Below are 20,837 nucleotides of genomic sequence, written 5' to 3'. Positions count from 1 at the left end.
TGCATGTGTCTCAGTGAGGCAATGCAGAAGCAAGGTGTTGCTCAGCAAAGTTTTCAGCTCTTAACATTCATAAAGCCATTTACAGAACAGTGACAAGATTAGGGTCACTTTTCAGAGGAAACAATTGGACATAGAAATGTTCTTATAAAACCAATATTTAGAGGTAGCAATAATGTGTGCTGTTGGCTAAATGCACACAGGTTTGCTTTTATCATCACTCATTTGACAAAGTGCTGGTAGAGATTTCATGCTACCTTTAAAAAAGAAAAAAAAGAAAGGAATACAAGCTAATATTATGCAAATATCTGCAGCAAATCAATTTCAGATTAGCTGCATCAAATGTAGTTTCTATTGCTACAATTCAGTTTCCTATAAATTAAGCCCATTAGCTTACCAATACAAAAACTTATACTAACACACTCTTTATCATATATCAGTTTAAACTTGTAAGCCTTTCACATTAAAGAGATACAGCAACTTTGAGTTCCCTCATAAATATGCACATTGATCACAGAGAGTTAACTTGACATCTAATACTACATAAGTAAAGTTTTTTTTTTTTAAATACCGGGTTCCACTTATACGGTTTTTGAGCTACTGTGTTTAGGAACATCACCATGATAACATAAGGTTTTTCCCTATCATAAACTTTGGAGACAGAGCATATACATAGTGAAAATAATGCAACTAAAATAAGACTCTAAGGTCAATAGTAGAAAATGTAACAGCCAGGAAAGTGTTTGAGTTCTGCTACATTCTCAGGGGACATTTTAACTGCACATCATAGTGATATTTTAACAATGATTTCATCTAAGGGAATGGCTTCTCTGACTCTCATCACGTACTTTGGGATGATGTCAGAGGAAGTGAGGAGTAAATGATGGTCAGAGTGCTTACAAAAGCTTGGTTGATTTCCATTAGCAAAAAATGGCATCTGGACAATAAGGCTCCAATCTTTCATCTTTCAGACTTGTGGCAGTAACCAGGCTTGAAGCCAGAGGAAAGGGGTTGACTGAGAGCCAGCTGGACTCAGTAGATCTACTCCTTGGAACAGATTATTCACTGCAGTGAGTAACGCTAGCCACAAAGAATCACAAACACTGTCACAGTCTAATTTTACAACACTAAAATTTACCATTCACACAGATGGAGACCCTACATGGACAAAAAATAGTTAGAGGTCTGAGTTCATTCGTTTTTTTCTCTTGTATCTTAAAAATGAAGACATTTACCTTTTTAGCTGAAAGGATGACTGATCAGCGCACAAGAAAAATAATTATTCTGTGTGTTTATAACACAGAGTAAACAGATTAAGCAAAATAACATTCAGGCTTAATGCAAAGGGGAAAAGATAAGAATGCACATTGTGTGCGTATACATTATTCTTCAGAAATGATGACTATGAAATTTGCTAAGTGAAATGACGCCCACAAGTCATTTCCCATTTTTACTAACTGTGAAGAAAACATGAACAGAAATGTATAGTTAGGGAACAGAAGTTTGCTTTATCTTCCACACTTGGAGTTAGAGTCTAAGTCAAACCATAGTCCTTCCATGTTATGAGAGCAATGGCCAGCACACTTGGGTCCAGTCAAGCAGCCCACAGGTTGACAGCCCATAAATCTGCTGGAGCAAAACGACAAAGGTTCACACAAACTCAGAAAGGTTTCTGGAGGACAAAGGGCCCTGACCAAACACCTAAACCAGCAACGCCCTGCTTCAAACTCATCCTACATCATGTGGTACTGAAGAATGCTTACTCAAGTTTCTTTCCTCTCCTGATTGGTCATCGATTAATCCAGTCATTCAGCTGATTTAGTGTAATGTTACAGTAGTTGTTCCGCTTCGTCTATGATACTGTGTCTGTTTTTCCACACATGGTGGTAAAAGCTTAAACAGTCTAATTAAGTGGAGAAGCCTGACTCATGTTATCCTGAAGGGATTTGATAAAAAAAATAAAAAAAAAGAAAAAGAAAAAAAAGAAAGAAAGGAGGAAAATCTTCATTTTTACATCACCTCAGACACTATGGGCCGCAGTCATATCTAAGTTGTGAAGAGTGCATTTTGTGTACTAGCTCAAAAGATAAATTGTCTATCTGATGCTACCAAGTGCGAAGAAACAGCAACAAGAGACTAAATGAAGCTGCTGTTATAGTTCTAAAAAACGGGACATGCATTTTGTTAACCTTCTAGTATTCATCAGAATACAATAGTTTAAAGCAACAATGAAAACTATTGTGTTTCTCCACAAGGATGCAGCGAATATCGTATATGATCCTTTCAAAAGAAAGCACAAATGGGTTTTACGGTAATTCTCAGAATTGTTGACAAAGTTAAAAGATTTTATCTTGAAACTAATTGTAGAAAATCCCAACTGCTGTTTCTAAAGTATCAACTAAAAAATAGAGCAAAGGATGTGAGAGCTGCCAAATGGAACAAGAGGTCAAAACAGGAGTGAAACTGTGCATGACTTTAAAGTACATCAACCTTTTGTGGAGTTCTTTTCTCACACAGACAGTCCAGCTGGACTCTGTCTATATCAGAAAACAGCTGTCATGGGGTACATGGGATAGTGATAGTAGTAATAGTTTGTTTTAAACTGTTAACTTGGACTGCTGTGTTTCTATGCTCTGCCCCTGAACAGTATGTGATGTTCACTATCATAATTGGATCATGCAAACAAGATCCAACGCCAGACAAATAGGGGCTATATGATAAAGTAATGTTTTCTTCAGATTACAAAATACAGACTGTCGACAGCATAAAAATCACTTGGGACTATAAAACATAATGAGAAAAATAAACTGTAAAAGCCAATGCTGCGTTAGAGGACTCTAATCAGAAATAGTTTTGGAACAGGAAATAGCTTCTGTGTGGCCAGCTGACCAGACATGGAACAGTACAAAACCCCACCAAAGAAATCAGTATGAGAACTACAACAACTGGTGAACCTCTTGCTATTGGGGGGGGGGGGGATAAAAATCTAATCCTCACTAGCTTCTCCTCTTCGTTTCTGTCTTCAAGTACCTCTGCTCTCTGGAATGAAGGCCATTGGACCATTGGACAAGCCTTGTCTCTTCCTGTCCTGTCAAATTTTCTGTGTCTTACAGCTGGCAGTTCGTCAGTAGAGATTATTTGCTGGAAAATGTCAAACTAAAAGTTGTTCAAGTAACAAAAAATGCTTCCAGACCAGACCAGACCAGATGTAAGTAATTCAAGTTAGCTGTCATAAAACAGTAAAGATCTTCCTCATCTTACTATTAATGAGCTATTAAGTATTGTGATGTAAACACACAACTAGGCCTGTCACGATAACAAATTTTGCTGGACAATAAATTTTCTTAGAAATTATCGTGATAAACGATAATATTTTTTTTTTCATTTTAAATAACAAAACAAAAACAATAAATAAAATGGACTCTCAGTCTCATTAACATTGAATGAAAACCAGACACAACCAAACACAATAAGTATGATGGATAATAAAGTCTGTTCTGTAAACAAAATTGCCTTTAAAAAAATATATTTAAAACAAAATATATATATATCATCATCATCATCATCATCATCATCATCTTTATTTGTCAGACTCAAGGTCCATATTTGTGTAATGTGCCTGCGCATTACAGAAGTTATTACAGTAGACCAGGAAGTGGGGGCTTTGTACTGATGTTGTAGGTTACATGTGTGTGTTCTGCCTACATGTGGGGAGCAGCAAAACAATAAATTAGAAAGTGCTCGCAGCTATTATTTCTCCATTCGACTTATTTACATATTTCAGCATGAGAATCAGAGGTTTAGCGCGAAAGCGTGAGAAGCCACTTAAATGTGCGAGCCTCACGGCCAATGCGTGTTGGCAGCCTTGCAAAACAAATGCGGCATACTGGCTGCCACAGGTGCTTCACCACGGTCTCGTGCTGCAACATGCTGCTGTCAAGTAGGACACAAATAAAAATTATCGCGGCCGGCAAACTTATCGCGCTCATTTTTTCTTACCATGCAATTAATTGCCTTATTGCTTATCGCAACAGGCCTACACACATCATACTAAGTAGCCCTTTACAGTCACCATCCAACATCATTCAAATTCCAACTATGTGCCAAGTCAGCTAAAAGCAATTTGTCCTGTCTTTCTGCGGAGCTGAAAGAGTTATATTACGGAAGCTGCAAACACATTCCTGATCTGGCCTGGCTGACAGAAAAAGCTGGTGTCCTGTTATACCCAATTTTTCTGTCTCCTATTTCAATAACAGCCTCTTTGTATGTTTAAACTCAATAAAATGCATAATTTGTTCTTTCATGTCAAAAACTTCTTTGTAAAACCCCAAATTAAAAGCAATGTTGAGCACTACCTGTAAACACTAATAAAAATCAGGAAAGCTGTCACTGTAGTGTCATTTCTGAGACTGCACACAGTCCTGTGACAAAGACACAACAGGTGTGTGTTGACCCTGGCTTGTTGAAGGGTTTATATAGGTGGGGGTTCTCCAAATCTGCAAACCCTACAGGAGGTGGTGACTAAGAAGCAGGGGCAAGGAGTGAGGTCTGTGCTGCAGAAAAGTTGGAGTTAGCAGGTCAGAGGGGTTGTTGGGGTCCAGCATATGACCTCTGACAAGTCAGCATGGAGCTAGTGATACAGGATATTCAGTGTTTGTGACTCTTACATGTGGGACCCATCATTGTGGAAAAGACAGCATTTAAGCAACAAAGGGAGAATTAGTTATGTATGTGTCCTTTGGTATGTTTTAAGCCAGAAATAGATTGATAACCTCTGTATACTAAACAATACTGTGAGAATGACAGAGCCTTGGCTTCAAGGACATGTCTTTAGACTGGTCGACCAGACTGGATCGTGCAGAGCTTAGAGTGTGTTTAATAAATACAACAAATTGCCAGATAAAAACAAAGTGAGAGGAAGGACATGATCAGCCAAGTTTAAGGCAGACCATTTCCACATTTCCAAAAATACCATCACCAGGGGATGTTTCCAGCTGAGTAGGGTGGGTACCCTCAGTATCTCCATAGAGACTGCATCTAAAAGTCAATACTTGGAAAGACAGCAAAAACTCAGCTCACAATGACTGTTTTTTCCCATCTTCACTGAAAATAAAAACCATTCCCAACAGTCTGAAGTCCTGAAAATGAGTCAGTTTTTCCACTTACTGAACGTTTTGCAGATGTCGGACACTGCCTTGAAGACCCGGTCAGAGAAGTTCACCTTGACCTTCATGTGCTTCATGTTGGGCAGCTGGAGGCGCAGCAGTTTGTGCTGTGGCGTAAAGAGCAGCCTTGCATCAGCTTGGATGCCATACTTGTCCAATGTCCAGTGAGTTTTCAACAGCCATGTCTTCTTCTTCTCCCACCACAGAGCATGGTCCGACCAGTCCTTCTTCACATCTAAAACACAGACAAAACAAATAGGACTAGATGACCTTTAGTAACTGCACAGTGAAGAATATTTCATCAGCAAAGTTCAAAACAACTTACAGACATAAGATTATGAAGCACGTCCCCTCCAGGGCAGAGGACACATTTTTTTTGGGGGGGGGGTTTAGAAAAGGTTTGCATGGAGGCAGTGTTGAAAAAGTGAGAAGGATGAGAGGGCTATGTGAAAGACGTGGCTGTTTGGGTGACACTGTGGGAATATCAGGTTCATACCTCCCTCTTTGTTCCACAGTCACACTGTGATCCTTTTAAGCAGACACAAGGCACCTAAAACCCCTCATCGCTTCCAGGCTTTCACTCCATAGGAGCTCAGCACAATAGAGACAGACCTATAGTCTCCTGGTGTATATGGCTGACTTCAAGGGAAGGTGAAAGCTGGAGGGATTTAAGGAAACTCAAAGCATCTGTTTTGCAGATCACCTGGTCTCTATATGAGCAACACAGTCACAGGCTGAGATTATGGTTGAAGTGCATATAGCTTCAATGAAAAAAAAAACAAATAAATAAAATAACATGGTACCCTTGAGAAATAGCTTGACTGCAATAAAATTAACAAAGTTGTAGTAAACAGGTCTATAGGTTTTAGCTTATAATTTCAGTGATCCCCAAGTAGTGATGTCATTGCTCAAACATTGGTCCAGGAAGACACTTCCCAAAGTGGTGTCTCATTTTCTCCACCCACATACCACTTCTTTACTTCCCCAGGTTATCTTCTGTGTCACTCTGGGTCTCAGTCCACTCTGAATCACTGTATCTAGACAGACACATCTGTTTGCCAAGTCATTTTTTTTAATCAAAATATTTGATCTGGAAAACTTTACCTCTAATACTGCAGTGTCAGTAAAGGGTTTTAAATCCCATTCAATGCATTTATATAGAAAGGAGGAAAATAATTAACAATTGCCAATAGGAGGGTTAGGGGTAAAACATTTGTCTTTTATTTAAGCTTATCACATTAGATAATATGGCATCATATTTTACACTGTGGGGAAACAAAACATCAATTAAGGGAAAACAGCACAAACTTCAACTCAGCCTAATTTTTTCAGTCATGATTATGTTTGTACTCTTTACTTACTCTTTTTACAAAAGGAATAATAAGCTCATCTTCTCTGTTCTCCATCTGTCAGTCAAACTGCTTGCTGCCATGATGACCTAAACCTAAACCTTGAGTGGGCTTTTGTTTTCACTGACCTTTACTTTGCATGGGGCATATACATGCATTACTGACACTCTCCTACTGACCTTGTCTAAGGCTTCAGTGATTGGGATTAGGGGTTGAGTACATAAAACACCAGACTGTGTGTTTAGACCAAGTAAACAAGACTGCTATGTGATGGGAAACAAGCAAACTGAGCTGAGGAGATTACAAAAAATGATTAAAATGGGGCATGTTTAAGAAGAGGAGTGGCTATGAACATCTCAATGCTGACACCATTGGAAAACCTTGTGAATTAGCTTGGCGAGGGGGTTGATTGTTTGTCAAGCTGTTGGGTTTTATACCGTTTCCTCTGGTGGGCAAACACTTGGAACTTGGGTGAAAACATTCCAAGCTTTTCAAGTCTTTGTGCAATTTCCCCTGGCAGTATGGGGTCTAGCTGTCATCACTCCATTCTGATGCCTCAGCTGTGTTGAGCACAACTTCATTGCTACCATCAGCATAACTATGCCCTTATGTTTCCTGCAGCTATTAAAGGCAGAAATAATGAAAGGGAGTGTGGAGAGAAAAAACTGAAAATAATTCAGAGTGTATTTTCATAACTATGATCACAGTTTTTCCTCCAACAACCTTGTAATTTCTGGTGTCTGGGAATGATGCAGAACAGCTAGTATTAACATTTGGCATGGCAACACCGGTCTTCTCCGCAGACCATGCTCTATATAAATGTAATTACAATTAGTATGCATTACCACCATTCAATCTGTAGTAAGACATGAAAAGTCATACCGGTTGGTCTAAGTTACAAAATGCTCCCTATAACCATTTGCTTCTCTGTTTCCTTGTAGTCGTTTATTGCCAAAACCTTGCAGGACGTAGTCATCCCCCTGTCCTTGCTTGTATAATTACGCGGTGGTTCGATGTGTTGTGATTGGATGAAGGCAGTTCAGGGAGGCTTCTATTGGGCTCTTTCAGCAATAATTTGGTAACTCAATCCACAGCGGGAGGGAGAGAGGGGCCAATGGCATCTACCATCTAAAAATACAGCCTGCCAAGCCTGACGTAATGCAACAGCCAGAGAAGGGGGGGGGGGGGGGGCTAAGTAATTGGGTACATCAAATGTGGACCCACAGACCCTGATGTATGTGTGTGTGTGTGTGTGTGTGTGTGTTTGTGTATATGTGTACAGGGCTTAAAAGACAAGGGGAGGGGAAACAGAATAGGAAAAAATAATGTTTTATGACAGCTGCAAGACGTGATAAATGGTACAGAGATCGTTTGTTTTGCGTATTTGTTGAGAAGCGGTGTATCTCTAACTCATCCATTAGCTTCATTTGCTCTTGTGTGCGTGTCTGTGCTATAATGAGCTAAATTAATTCACAAATGCTACCAAACTGCATACTTTTAATTCACCACCACCACCACCCTACACCCGGACTGCTTCCTGTGCTTTGTGTAGTAGAGATATGGTTTTAAGAAAAATAAATGGAAGAGACTAGTACTACCACAGTTTAGTAAGTAGTTAATCAAAAAACAGTACAACTGTACATGAAATGATTCACTTGACATACAGAGGTACTCAGTCTGGAGAGCTTTCATTGGGATAATAAAGGAAACTGAAGTGTCCTCCCTTCTCTCTTCCACATCACTCCTCTTCACTACCTCCATCTTCCTTTCTAAGCAGAGTATCTGTGGTGTTTACATTAGGAGGCAGCTATGTTTATGGAGGCCTTTCTGTGAGGGGGAGGGGACAGAGTGAAGAGGATGAGAAAAAGGGAATGAGAGAAAGGGCATGAAAAGGACAGATGAGGAGGACAAGCAGAGGACAGGGGAGGAGCTCTAACTGGGGAGTGGAGACACAATGATATGAGACAACAATACACACTGACTTGCAACTTGAATAAGTTCTTATTGAACAACTTCATATCATCCTAAAGTTCTGCCATAATGTAATGACTGGCAAGGTAAATGGTAATTATACATTATTAATTGAGCTTGTGATTTTTTTATGAATTAAACAATAATAAATAAAAAAATCTGAAGTGCCATGAAATTTTATCAAAGCCCAGGGATGGAGTCAAATTTTTTATTTTAATCGACTAAATGTTGTAGTTCTAGAGCAAATGTGAAGAATAGTAACTTTAAAGAAAAATAATGATTGCTATTGCAAATTAATTCTAGCATCTTTTTTATGCTTCAGTGTGTTTGAACACAAAATATATTTTTAACTGCAAAAAGGTTCCCAGCATTGAAAGTTAACAAACACACACACACACAAAAAAAAAAAAAAAATCCAGGCTCATGAAGTGATTCATCAGAGGGTTCTGTTATAGATCTGTGTTTTGTGTTTATTTATTTATTTATTTTTTGCTATGTTTGTACATTGAATCTTTTGTTTAGTCAATATTTTTCATTAGCCTTTAGAGTACTGCCAGGTTTTATCATTTAAAGCTATCAGCTGATAAAAACATTACAGCTGGGTGAGACTGGTCATGCTGTTTCCTTGGTGACTACTGGCTGACGCCGCAGGGGCAGCGGTGCAAGGCGCAAGGCTGTTTTCATACACAACAAAAACCCAGCACACAAGGTTTGTTCGACTTATCTCTTTCTCTGATGCGCTTAAATACAAAATACATGCAGTTCATCCCACTCGACAGCTTGAAAGTCTTTGTGTCTAAATATAAATTTTAAAATGAAACAGGGTGAAGGTCGGTATTGACAAGCAAAGATACAGCAAGCAACTGTTCCACCCTGTCCCTAAATTAGAGCTACTGTTAATGTCTTTTGGAGATATCTCACTCTCACGCTAGATATTATCAACATCAGATACCTAACATGTATACAACAGGTTCAAAAGACAGGTGACAACAGTATCTGTCATGTAGACATGAGACAAAGACTCACATGGGATCAAAAAGGAAGTCTGAAATGATACAATGAACTGAACAGAAACTAAACTTACACCAAAGACAAAGTAGAGATCCAGGTAGTCATAATTACTCCAGGACATTGACAGAATTATGGTTGTGCTTCTTAAAGCCATTGCACCAGAATTTCACTGTTGCAGGTGCAAGTCAATTATGTTTTAAAGAAAATCTTAAAAGCCTTTTATATTCAACAGCTCTGTTCAACACACGGCAATTAGGCCACATAACCAAAAATAGGCACACTATTCAACAAAAGATTGGTAATTTGGACACATTTGTAGGTTATATTTCCATTGGTGTGAACAGATGGGCATTATACTACCATTATACTACCAGCCTCTGTAGACAGAGAACAGACACAGAACCTGAAGAATATTGAAAGATTTAAAAAAAAAACACATACAGAATCATACCCTTTCTCAACAGTAATCTGACTAAGCCAAGCAAATCAGTCAATACATATCAGTTTCAAGGTGGCACAAGTCTGATTTGCAGCAGTCACATTAGAAGAGGTTTATTTGACAGATGACCATCTGTTCAGAGGAAGTTAGCATGACATGTAAAATAATAAATAAGTAAAAATAAAACCTATGTTGTCACTGCAATGCAATTAAATCCTCAGAGATGCAATAAGCTTGCACTGTAGGAAAGCTGTATTTTACCTGCTTCTATCCATCCAATGTTTCACACAACCACTGAGCTCTTGGCACATTAATATGAATGTGTTTTGGCAATATGACATGTTGAGAGACAACTGGGATCCTGAGGCTTATAGAGAGCTGTTTGGTTACTCTACATGTAAGGCAACTGAGGACCCACAAAACTTTACTGGACAAAATACTTTAATTTTCATTAGCAGGACTTCCATGGGGCTTCTTTAAAGTATTAATGTATATTTAGATAACACACTCCCATCCACTGGTAAACATTTATTTATTTATAAAAACGAATAATAAAAATAATAATAATTCTATTTGAATAAGTATAATTACATTTTTTCTGAGGTCATCTTGTCCAATACATGCACATGAACACACAACAATAAAGGAATTTCTTAAATGACTCAGTATGAACATTTGCTTAGCAAATCAACTTCACGTTCACCAACCCATCCAGTCATTGACAAATGTGGTGATCTATTTTGGTTATGTCAATCAAATAGCCAATATCATTAAAACTTGAGTGCTTTTCATTGACAGGCCTCAGCTGAATGAGGTTAGCTGAGATAATTTACCCTGTGATTATTCAACAGCTCAGCATGCTGCCAATAGTCCATCAAACAAACCATTTATCACAGGCATTAAATATGCAATACACAGAGTGTCTAACGGGGAGTTAGGGAACATTCTCATGTGTTATTGATTGTACTGGTGTGCTACTACTACCCCTTACTACTACCACCAACACCATTCCCCCCCACACAGCCACATACTAGTCTAAATCAGCTGGGTAACTTTGTTTATGGGGTTTTTTTTTCTCATTTTTTTCCTGGTAATTAGAACACTGTTTTGTTATTGCATAAAACTCTAATTTCCCTTTGGGGTTAATAAAGTATCATTGAATTAAACTCAAAACAAATATTTTTTTTTATTACACAAACACAAAAACAATCCAAACCCAATGAGCTCAGTTTTAATTCCACTCAAACCGCCCTGAACATCCTTATTTAACCCATTCAGACCTAAAACTTTCTATCAAAAATGTCCCCAAAGACTTTAGAGTTTTCTGGAAATTTCAAACTTTTCATTGAGAACTTTTATCTCAAAGCCTCTCAAGAAACTAGGAACATAATAAAACATTTAAGAAGTAAAACCTCTAGCTTTCGTTGTAAATTATTGGTTTTGTCCATTTTTTCATCCTTACCACCATTGAGAGAGATCAGTTCAGAATTCTTTGCCGTCCTACAGGTGTCTTGTCAGATTAAATACACAAAGAGGTTCCAAGGGTTTTCATCTGACACTGGTAAATATCTGAGCAGTGACACATCAAGTCTCATATCACATGTATAACAGAGTCTGATATCTCCAGAGGATGACATCAGATGGTTCTACTTTAACTGCATAAGACAGAGAGGGTTGGATAAAAATGTGCATCTATATGTGAGACTGCGAATGCTGAACCAGGCTCTTATAACACTAAACGCCAGTAAGCATTTTCATTGAAGAAGGCTTAATCTGAAATCTAAACAGGAAATTTAGGGGCAACCAGCCTCTTAGAGGACCCAACAGTGCTGGCTTTGATGCATTAGGAAAAGCCAGAGGCTATTAGAGGAAGCCTCCTTAGAGACAGACAGTTTATATTAATTTGTGTCATAATCCTACACAGCAAAGCAACGGTGGATACGCCTCTGTCCTGACATAGCTTTATACAATTAAGTGTTCAGGGCCTTGGTGGAATAATGATATTACAAAGAAACTCTGGGACTAAGATCAATGGAACAGATATGCAACATTCATCTCTCCTATCAATGTACACATCTTGCCAGATGTCCCCTCAGGACTGTGGAAAGCCAGCCTCTCTGAACTGGACTACAGGATTTGTTGCAACAGTTACAGAAACCTTAAAGGGGCCATAATATGTTATTTAAACTTTTCTGAGCTTTCTATAGAGTTACAGTGTTGAATACTCAGACAAGTGAGCAGTGTATTTTTTTAAATAACATAAACGCATCACCAGTGATTGGTCATTTTCTCCAAGTTGTGAAAAGACAGGCATACCCACCTCCACTGCTCAGTGTAAGGCGGAAGACGCTGTGGAAACGCCAACGTTTTCAGTGTCAACATGTGACACAAGAAATGTTTCTTCGGTTGTGAGGGAAAGCAACATTTGTTCAAATTCCCAAAGGAAACAATGGTTAGACAGCAATGGATGGAGTTTGTTTTTGGGAGCCAGCCACAGAGTTGCGGCAACATTTGTATTTTTGATCGGCACTTCACTGAAGACTGCTGGGTGAATAAGGGCCAGTACAACGAGGGATTTGCAACCAGGCTTTAGCTGAAAGGAGGATCTATACCTACAATTGAGGGCTGCGTTTCCAATCTTGAGTTACAAGCTGTAGTAAAACCAAATTAATTGTCTGTTTTGTTTTGATAGTGTGTGAGCAATGGTCAAACTAAAGGAATTAACCTGCACTTACTTTACCTGATCGCTACCAGCAGGTACCACACATGTAATGATGACCAGAAAGTTAGCGATCAACACTGTAGATGGAAATGCTACAAACGTAACAACCTGGCCGGAACCCAATGTAGCTCCCATCCAGATCAGTAAAACTCCTGGCGTGGAATACTTACTGCAAACTAATTGCCTCAGATCATTTTCACTTTCTACATTATATCAAAATATTATGACTGTGTGAACAAATCTACATACACAATAGTTGCATTGTCATGTCAACATATTATCATGGTTAATAATGTTTCACCATTCTCTAACCCTATACATTAGCTTAGCAAGAGTAGCTAGAAATGCAGCTAACTATATTGTAACAATGCACGAAACTGTTAGCAAATAAGTAAGTAAGTAAATGTTTATTTATACAGCACCTTTCAAGATAAAATCACAAATTGCTTACCAATTAAACACAAAACACAAAATAACACAATATGGAAAACATTAAAACAACTAAGTAAAAGCAAGTTTAAAAAGATGGCATCGTTACCTTATCTATTTCTCAGCAGCAGTCATTTTCCAAATCGGTTGGCACTGTGGTACATTTGCCACATGTACACCTATTAGCAGGGGCATGTATATAAGGCGAGTGAAGGACGGCAAACAACATCATATTGGACTATAGCTGGTAAACATTTATTTACCAAACAGATACTGCATTTGTTGCTGCAGGTTGCTGAGTTGTTCGCCCTCGTTTTCAGGGTCTGATTTGGGCTTGAACATGTACGGTTGTATATTTTATGTTGACATTGTTTACTGAGTATTTAAATAATTTGGTTTGTTTACAGGTTCTGCTGGTGTTTCTATGCGAAAACATTGTGTGCTCCCAACAACTACTCCTAGCAGTTGACCAATCAGAGGCAGCCTGCATCAGAGGGAGGCGGGGCTCAGGGCAGAAGAGTCTCATTCTGCTTGTTTATGGCAGAGGCTGATCTGAGGGCCTATGGAGAGGATCGATATAAAATAAAGGGGTTTCTGAAAAATGCTGGATTAATTCCTGCCCGTGTGGACTCACATATTAAAATAAATTTGCCTGAAATGAGCATAATAAAGGCACTTTAAAGTGAACCTACATGATTTAAAAAAAAAAAAAAAGCCCTGAATAGTTGAGGCAGTTCAGCAGGGATAGTTTTCAATAGGATGATTAGGACTTAAAGACATTAGGAGAGACAAGTTTCCACCTAAATATTTCCACAATTTTACCCTTTCCAATATTAACCAATGCCTTGGTTATGAAAACAAACTCCAACTGTTTTGTCCTGTAAAAGGAAAATACAGACTGCAAGCCAGGGAGGTATAAAATGAATGAAAAGTGGACCAAGAAGCAATACAAAAAAAAAAAAAAAGAAAAAAGAAAACCTGAGATCAGTTTCCTCTATTGACACAAAGGTTTGTGGCCTTATAACAACAATGTGGAGGTTTAACATTTCCTTCTACTGGATTCACTTTGCTGTTTGCACTACAGGAAGGTTAAAGGGACAAAAAGCAATTGGCTCCACATTCCAAAGGGGAGCCACTGCACTGGTGCATGTTTCAGATGCCAGGCACAATTAAATCATCCTTAACAAGCTCCGGTGAGTCCAGTAGAAAAATATTAGAAAGTAAATACAAAGCAAGATAAAATTAAGGATCTACAGATACACTGGCCGGCCAATATATTGGGCCGATATTTGCGTTTTTTTACTGGTATCGGCATCGACCGATACGTGAGTGCATATCAGCATGATTTACAGATGGGCATCCACAGGCAGCTCTGTGTTGTTGAAGACGCTGCAGTCATGAGCAGAGCATGCATTACTCCTCCCCCTCTAACAGAGTGCTGGTGGAAAGTCTGCTGCATCATTTTTTTTTATAAAACACTGAGTGCATTTACTTTACAATCAAATTCATCTGGGAGTAATCAGAATACTGTAATAATCAGATCTGATACGTCTACATTCATTTCTGAAGTACCTTAACAATACAGTGTTTCCCCAGATTCAGAGCCAGAAATGATGTGAGGGGAAAAAAAAACAAAAACAAAATAAGTCACACTCATAAGACACACACATGGAGTCACTCTAATTATTCTTAAAGTTCAGACCTCAGATAACATGTTGATGTTAATAAAACCTACAAAGAATATTGGATCCATTTATACCCATAATACAACTTCTAGAATGCTAGTCTTCCTAGAATGATGAAGACTCAGCTTGTTCAGCTGCGCACATTTCCGTGATGACCGTGACACTAGGCAAGGCAAGGCAAGGCAAGGCAAATTTATTTGTATAGCACATTTCATGTACAAGACAATTCAAAGTGCTTTACATAAAACATTTCAGCAGGGTGCAGAAAGCAATAATAAAGGAAATAAAACAGATAAAATGCAAGAAATAAAATTTCAGTGTGGGGAAAGACAATAAAATAATAAATTACATTAAAATGATTAAAAGCAAGATAAGTTTAAAAAAAAAAGTTACCGTGCAGATTTCATGCATAGGCGCATGAGAAAAGAAATGTTTTTAACCTGGATTTAAAAATGTCTACATTTGGTGAAAGTTTAATCTCCACTGGCAGTTTGTTCCACTTGTTTGCAGCATAACAACTAAATGCTGCTTCTCCATGTTTAGTCTGGACTATCTGGACCAGTGTAACACCGGAGTAGGAGATTTACTCTATCGGCTCCTCACTGGAGCAAGATGCTTCCATCTTCACCTGCCTGAGAGAATTTTGAAAACTCATATTTTTGTCTGATTTTCAGCTGGTTGACTATTTTCCAATGCGTTCACTCTGTCCTGTGATGGAAACCTGTGTGTGCACTAATGTGTCTGTGTGTGTGTGTGTGTGTGTGTGTGTGTGTGCTCACTGTCGTGGACACAAGAGAGCAGGCGCAGCTATGACATGCTGTCATGTCAATCAGATAAATAGCATCAGACTCTTTACTTTTTAATAAAAGGACAAAATGTAAACCTGTTCTAGAGGTAATATGACTGTAAATGATCATGTGATTTGCATCGTTATTATCAAATTTATTTCAAAGTACAGCTTTTCTGATTGGCTTTTCTGTTGCTAGCACTGTCCTTCTTTTTTGCACTTGTTTGTCGTTCACCTGAGAAGAAGGAAGCTAGCGGTTCGTGGTTCTTTTATATTTAACCCAAAGTATTGTTACTGGACATGCTAGCAATAGCAAAAATTCATCAGTCTCATGTCAATCAGATCCATGTCACTATCGTGAGAAGCTTAAGAATGAAATAGAATTTAAAGACCTCTTAATAAAATAACACAGGTATTGGATTGGTGCTCTGTATCAGCATATACCTAAACCTCAGGTATCGGACAGAAAAAAAACAGCATCAGAACATCCCTATAACATGCAGCTCCTAAGCTAGGAGGCTTAAGAATTTTCAGAACTTTTATTTTTAATAAATGTTTTTCTAAAAAAAACTAAACTTGTAACATTATTGTTGCAGTATCGATTCTAATCCCTAAATACAATATCTCAAATACGACAAATGCTCCCATTTAAATGTGTAAAAAGAGCCTTACAAAGTGCCCTGTTCAGAGTAATGCAATGTGTGACACAGACATTAGCTATTCCCACAAAAACTTATCCCAGAGCTTAAAGACATGTATCTTTTTTCACTTCAAAAGTTCAATGCAAAATTGATTATGAAAATAGGACTTACTAGTCACTGCACTTATGAATTACTTTGGTTTTCATCAATTTAAGCTCTGAAGCTGCGATGCATGACATTCAGTCTCACTTTCTATTCAATCCACAGTTTCGTCTGTCGACAAGCAGAACACTACAAGAAGAAAAATATATCTAGAATAAATGTGATTATGTTCAACTCGTGTCTGGAAACGGGCATTGACTGTGTGCGGTCATACAGCCCAGTGGTCTACATAAAATCACATCCTGCAGCCCGAGTGCTGAACAGCATAATCACAACAGTATCTTTCTGGTGAAACAGGAAAGCTCTGGCCTGGGCAGGACCACCACTTAGGCTAACTACTTCCTGTCAGAGAGATTAAACAGCAAGATGATCACACAGGCTGCCAGGCCATTTCTCACTTCAAACTGCTAGATCTTCAGAATGGCTCCACGCTCGCAATCAATAAGTCTCATTACGTATAGTAATATTTCTGAACTGTGTCATAGCAAAATGGTATGAGGAGAAAGAGCCATGTTTAAGCTACCTAACAATAACATCCTCCTGTGAAGTGATGAGAGTAAAATATGCAAGACCTATTCATGGCTCTTCCATCATCAGGAAAGATATAACTCCAATCCCCAACCCCCAGCCAGACAAATATGCCATAAAGACCAAGTAGGCAGGAATGGAGGGCAGACAGAAGGTGGTACGAAGGTGAATAAAAAAGCTCAGAGGAAGTTCAGTATCCTGTGTTAAACAGTGTCTGTTTCCTAACGAAACTTGCCCTCCATTGTCAAATCGGAACTATCTCCCTCTGGTCCCCAAACCTCCAGCAGATTTTGGCATTACCAGAAGGACACAGAATTTGACTCATTTTCTTAAAAACAAAAGCTGCTAATAAGTTTTACAGTCAGTACCAATTCAACCTTGTAATATTAACTGATGTAGTCTTTGTAGTTTCATTAGATGTATATTTAAGACAAAGGAGGAGGAGGAAATAAACTCCAAAACAGAAAATAAATAAATAAATAAATAAATAATAATAACAATAATAATAACAATAATAACTGACTACAAATGTAGGATGATCACCATCAGCAAAGTACTTTCAATGTAGGTCTTGGCAAATTCAAAACACACATTTTCTATCACATGCAGGGAAAGTCCTCCTTAGCAGGCTAGTGGTGTAGCAGCCAAAAACTGCAGCCCCCTCACTGGAAATGACCACATGCACTAGCAGAGTCACACCAGACCAATTAGCTTGCTCAAATTCTATTTCTGGAACATTGAGAAGTCAGCATTCATGAGCCTGGGTCAGAAACCATGAAAAAAATAACCAAAGTGTACTAAGCGTTTCCTACTGACCATAAAACTTTGCTATTATGGCTGAAGGCCTGGATGGTGTCAAATTTTAAACAAGTGGCTGAGAAAATTCAAAAGACCAAATATTTCTGAAGATATTTCCAAAACATTACACTGAAGTGGAAATTAGAAAGGAGTGTAAAAAAAAACAGGGAGCGGAAAGGAGGGAGGGTTTACAGCAAGAGCGGGAGGCAGATGAAGCAGCCAGTAGAAACTCCTGCGATGACGGCAGCCACCAGAGAGCAACATGCCAATGCCTGGAAGTCATTTCCTGCTTCATCTAAGACTTTTATGGAATTCTAGCAGCATAGCTAACGTCACAATGAAGAAAGACAGCAAAGAGAGCGTCAAGACTAACCCTTACTCAACATCTGTCTCATTTTCATTTCAGTCCAGTCCTTACCCTTACTTGTTATTGTATTACGAAACAGAGCCAAGACAACCAAGTCATATCTATGACTATAAGTGCAACAATATTTTCAGCCAGCTCATATGTTTCCAAAATATGCTACTTGACCTGAAATTTGCCACTGGAGTGGTTTGTGCTATTATCTGACATTTGTTGCTCTTATGCATTAGCCTCTCTTTACCTTTAGTGTGTGCAAAGTAGCAAAAATGCTTACTGTAAATCAGAGCAAAAAGCCATGTAACTCGGAAACTCCTGCTAGCTTTTGCTCTCGCTACAGTCTTTGTTTTCCCTGCTGCTAAAATGAAACAGAAGCACTTTTGCAAAACATCAACAAAATCAGTGAAAACACTAGTGATGGAAAGCAGTAGAAGGATGAAAAGATTACAAGAGCAAGGGATCAGGGGGTGGTAAATCATTTTGCTTTAAATACTGCTCTCCTGGAGTTTGCAGGGAAATTGAAATTGTGATCAATACCTAAGTGCCTTCCTGGCATTTCTCTATTTAATCCATTATCGAAGGCCATCTGAGCTTGCAGTGTAGAAAGGAGGACTGCAACTCACAGGAAGAATCGAATAATGGAAGAAAGATACATGTGGATGAGACACACCCACTGACCCGCACAACCATGCTCACGTGTGTAAGCACATGCACAAGCACTACTAATAAAAACACTGTCCAATGTACAGAAGACAGACACATTTTCTTAATACACATAATGTGAGTGCAAACGCACACGTTCTGTAAGCTGCAAAACATGCACAGGAATAACTTTGTTACCCTAAAAACTGGATGAAAAAGGCATTCATTTCACTTCAGAGTGAAAGACTTAAATGAGAGATCAATGGTCAATGAACCTGAATGCCTTTCCATTGTTATACTGTTTGGCAAATCTATACGTTGGGACATATGCTACCTTCCTTTCTCACAGCATCTTCCACACATGCAGGTTCATTAGCTCAATTCAAGTTTCTTCTACATGCATATCCACATTCAAGCAATAAATGAGTATGGAATAACACCTAGAGGTGTTCACAGACACCTGTGCAGCACTATCACTATGATAAGCTAGGAGATACTTAAACAAGTTACTGAATACTGGAAAAAGACCTGAGGACCTGTTCTGCTGTTAGCTAAAAATGCTAACAGCTCAGTCCCCTGGAAGTTAGTAACACAAGTCCACCTTAGTTTGTTTAGTGCCATAAATGCACGCAAGTCTCCACTGAATATAATGGTAGACTGGCTTATTTATATTTTTGAGGCTGCAGGATCATTATACACCTACAATGTGTGGTCATGTGTTAAACCTATACTGAAGATGGGTTAATAATTACAATGCAAAACATCTTGTTAACTCAGGATAACAGAAATGTCCCCACACTCAGTGTGAAATTAGTTAAGGAGGCACAAATTTGCTCTACAACACCCACATAAAAATTTGCCACTACACACTTCTGCTGCAAACCAAGAGGGTCCATAAAATTCAAGCGTTCTTCAGAAAACCAAATTAACTGCAGTGGCAGTAGTGCAATCAAGTGTAGGAGATGTAAATGTAGTCAGTAACAGTAGCCATAGCTGGTAACCACAGCAGGTTTGTAATAAGGCACTGGCATATACAACTAGGGTGGCTGTAGCTCAGGAGGAAGAGCACCCACGGGAAAGCCGGTGGATCGATTCCAGGCTTCTCTTGATTCCATGCCGAAGTGTCCTTAGACAAGAGATTGAACCCCGCGTTGCCTCCTGATGTGTCTAACGGGGTGTGAAGGTGTCTGTGAATGGGTGAATGTAGCATGTAGCGTACAGCGCTTTGATTAGTCAACATGACTGGAAAAACACTATATAAAGTACAGTCTATTAACCATATGTCATCTTACATTCTGCCTATATTCCTTTAACACAACAACATCCAACAAGTGACCAAGCCCAACAAATTTAATCTACTGTCAGACATGGACATGAAGAGATCAAGCAAGTGTAATTCAAAGATAAAAAATAAATAAATGAAAAAAAGAAGTTGTTAGCAAAATAGTAACATCATTTGGAAAAGAAAAACAGAAATTATGGATAGTGTAAACAAAGAAAAAAAATTAATCAGCTTGAATTAAATTAGTTGTACATGATGTCCACAACACAACCTGATTATGTAAAATACTATTTTCATCATATTTTGTCCAGTGTATTAATAATAATAATAATAATAATAATAATAAACTATAGCAAAAAAATTACTAAGTTAAATTAATAGCAGTTAATAAGACCAAGCCTCCAGTGGAGTTCTTGTTGTCCCATACATGGAACTAACGCTGTACTGGCTTAGCATACATGCTACGCCACACAGATGACCCACAGAGAACAAAGACCTTAATTATGTGGAGTTCTAACAGGAGAGCTAAAACAAGACTATGGGCAGGGAATAAAACCTTGGAGCACTGCAGGAATTCTGAGCATCTGAGCACCATCAACACACAACAAACTGTCACTCCTAAATCGAGCTGCCACCACCACTGACCTTTTTTCTCCAGACTGCATGAAACAAGGCACTGTTCAAGTGGCTGGAACAGAAGGCTCTTATGCTTGCTTGCACCCAGACTTGTCAAGTGCATGACTGCAGCTACAGAACAGTGCACGCTACAGTGTGTGGGGGATGTGTATGGTTTCTTTAGACCTTAAATTGCAAATGAATATACTGCATGCTGCTGGGTAACAAAGAGGAAAATTGAGTCCAAGTAAAA

General features: G+C 38.6%; 1 protein-coding gene across 4 annotated transcripts in view; it reads right to left on the bottom strand.

Annotated features, from left to right (window-relative positions):
* Positions 1-20,837, bottom strand: part of fermt2 (FERM domain containing kindlin 2) — a 42,474-nt gene that overhangs the window by 19,743 nt on the left and 1,894 nt on the right. For all 4 annotated transcript variants that reach the window (XM_041971675.1, XM_041971676.1, XM_041971677.1 and 1 more), the window contains exon 3: positions 5,164-5,397. In XM_041971675.1, the coding sequence (XP_041827609.1) occupies positions 5,164-5,397 (234 nt within the window). The remainder of the gene's footprint in view (positions 1-5,163; positions 5,398-20,837) is intronic.

The sequence above is a fragment of the Melanotaenia boesemani genome, chromosome 20, assembly GCF_017639745.1.
Source record: "Melanotaenia boesemani isolate fMelBoe1 chromosome 20, fMelBoe1.pri, whole genome shotgun sequence".
Taxonomy (NCBI): domain Eukaryota; kingdom Metazoa; phylum Chordata; class Actinopteri; order Atheriniformes; family Melanotaeniidae; genus Melanotaenia; species Melanotaenia boesemani.
This window is presented reverse-complemented; position numbering and strand designations above follow the sequence as displayed.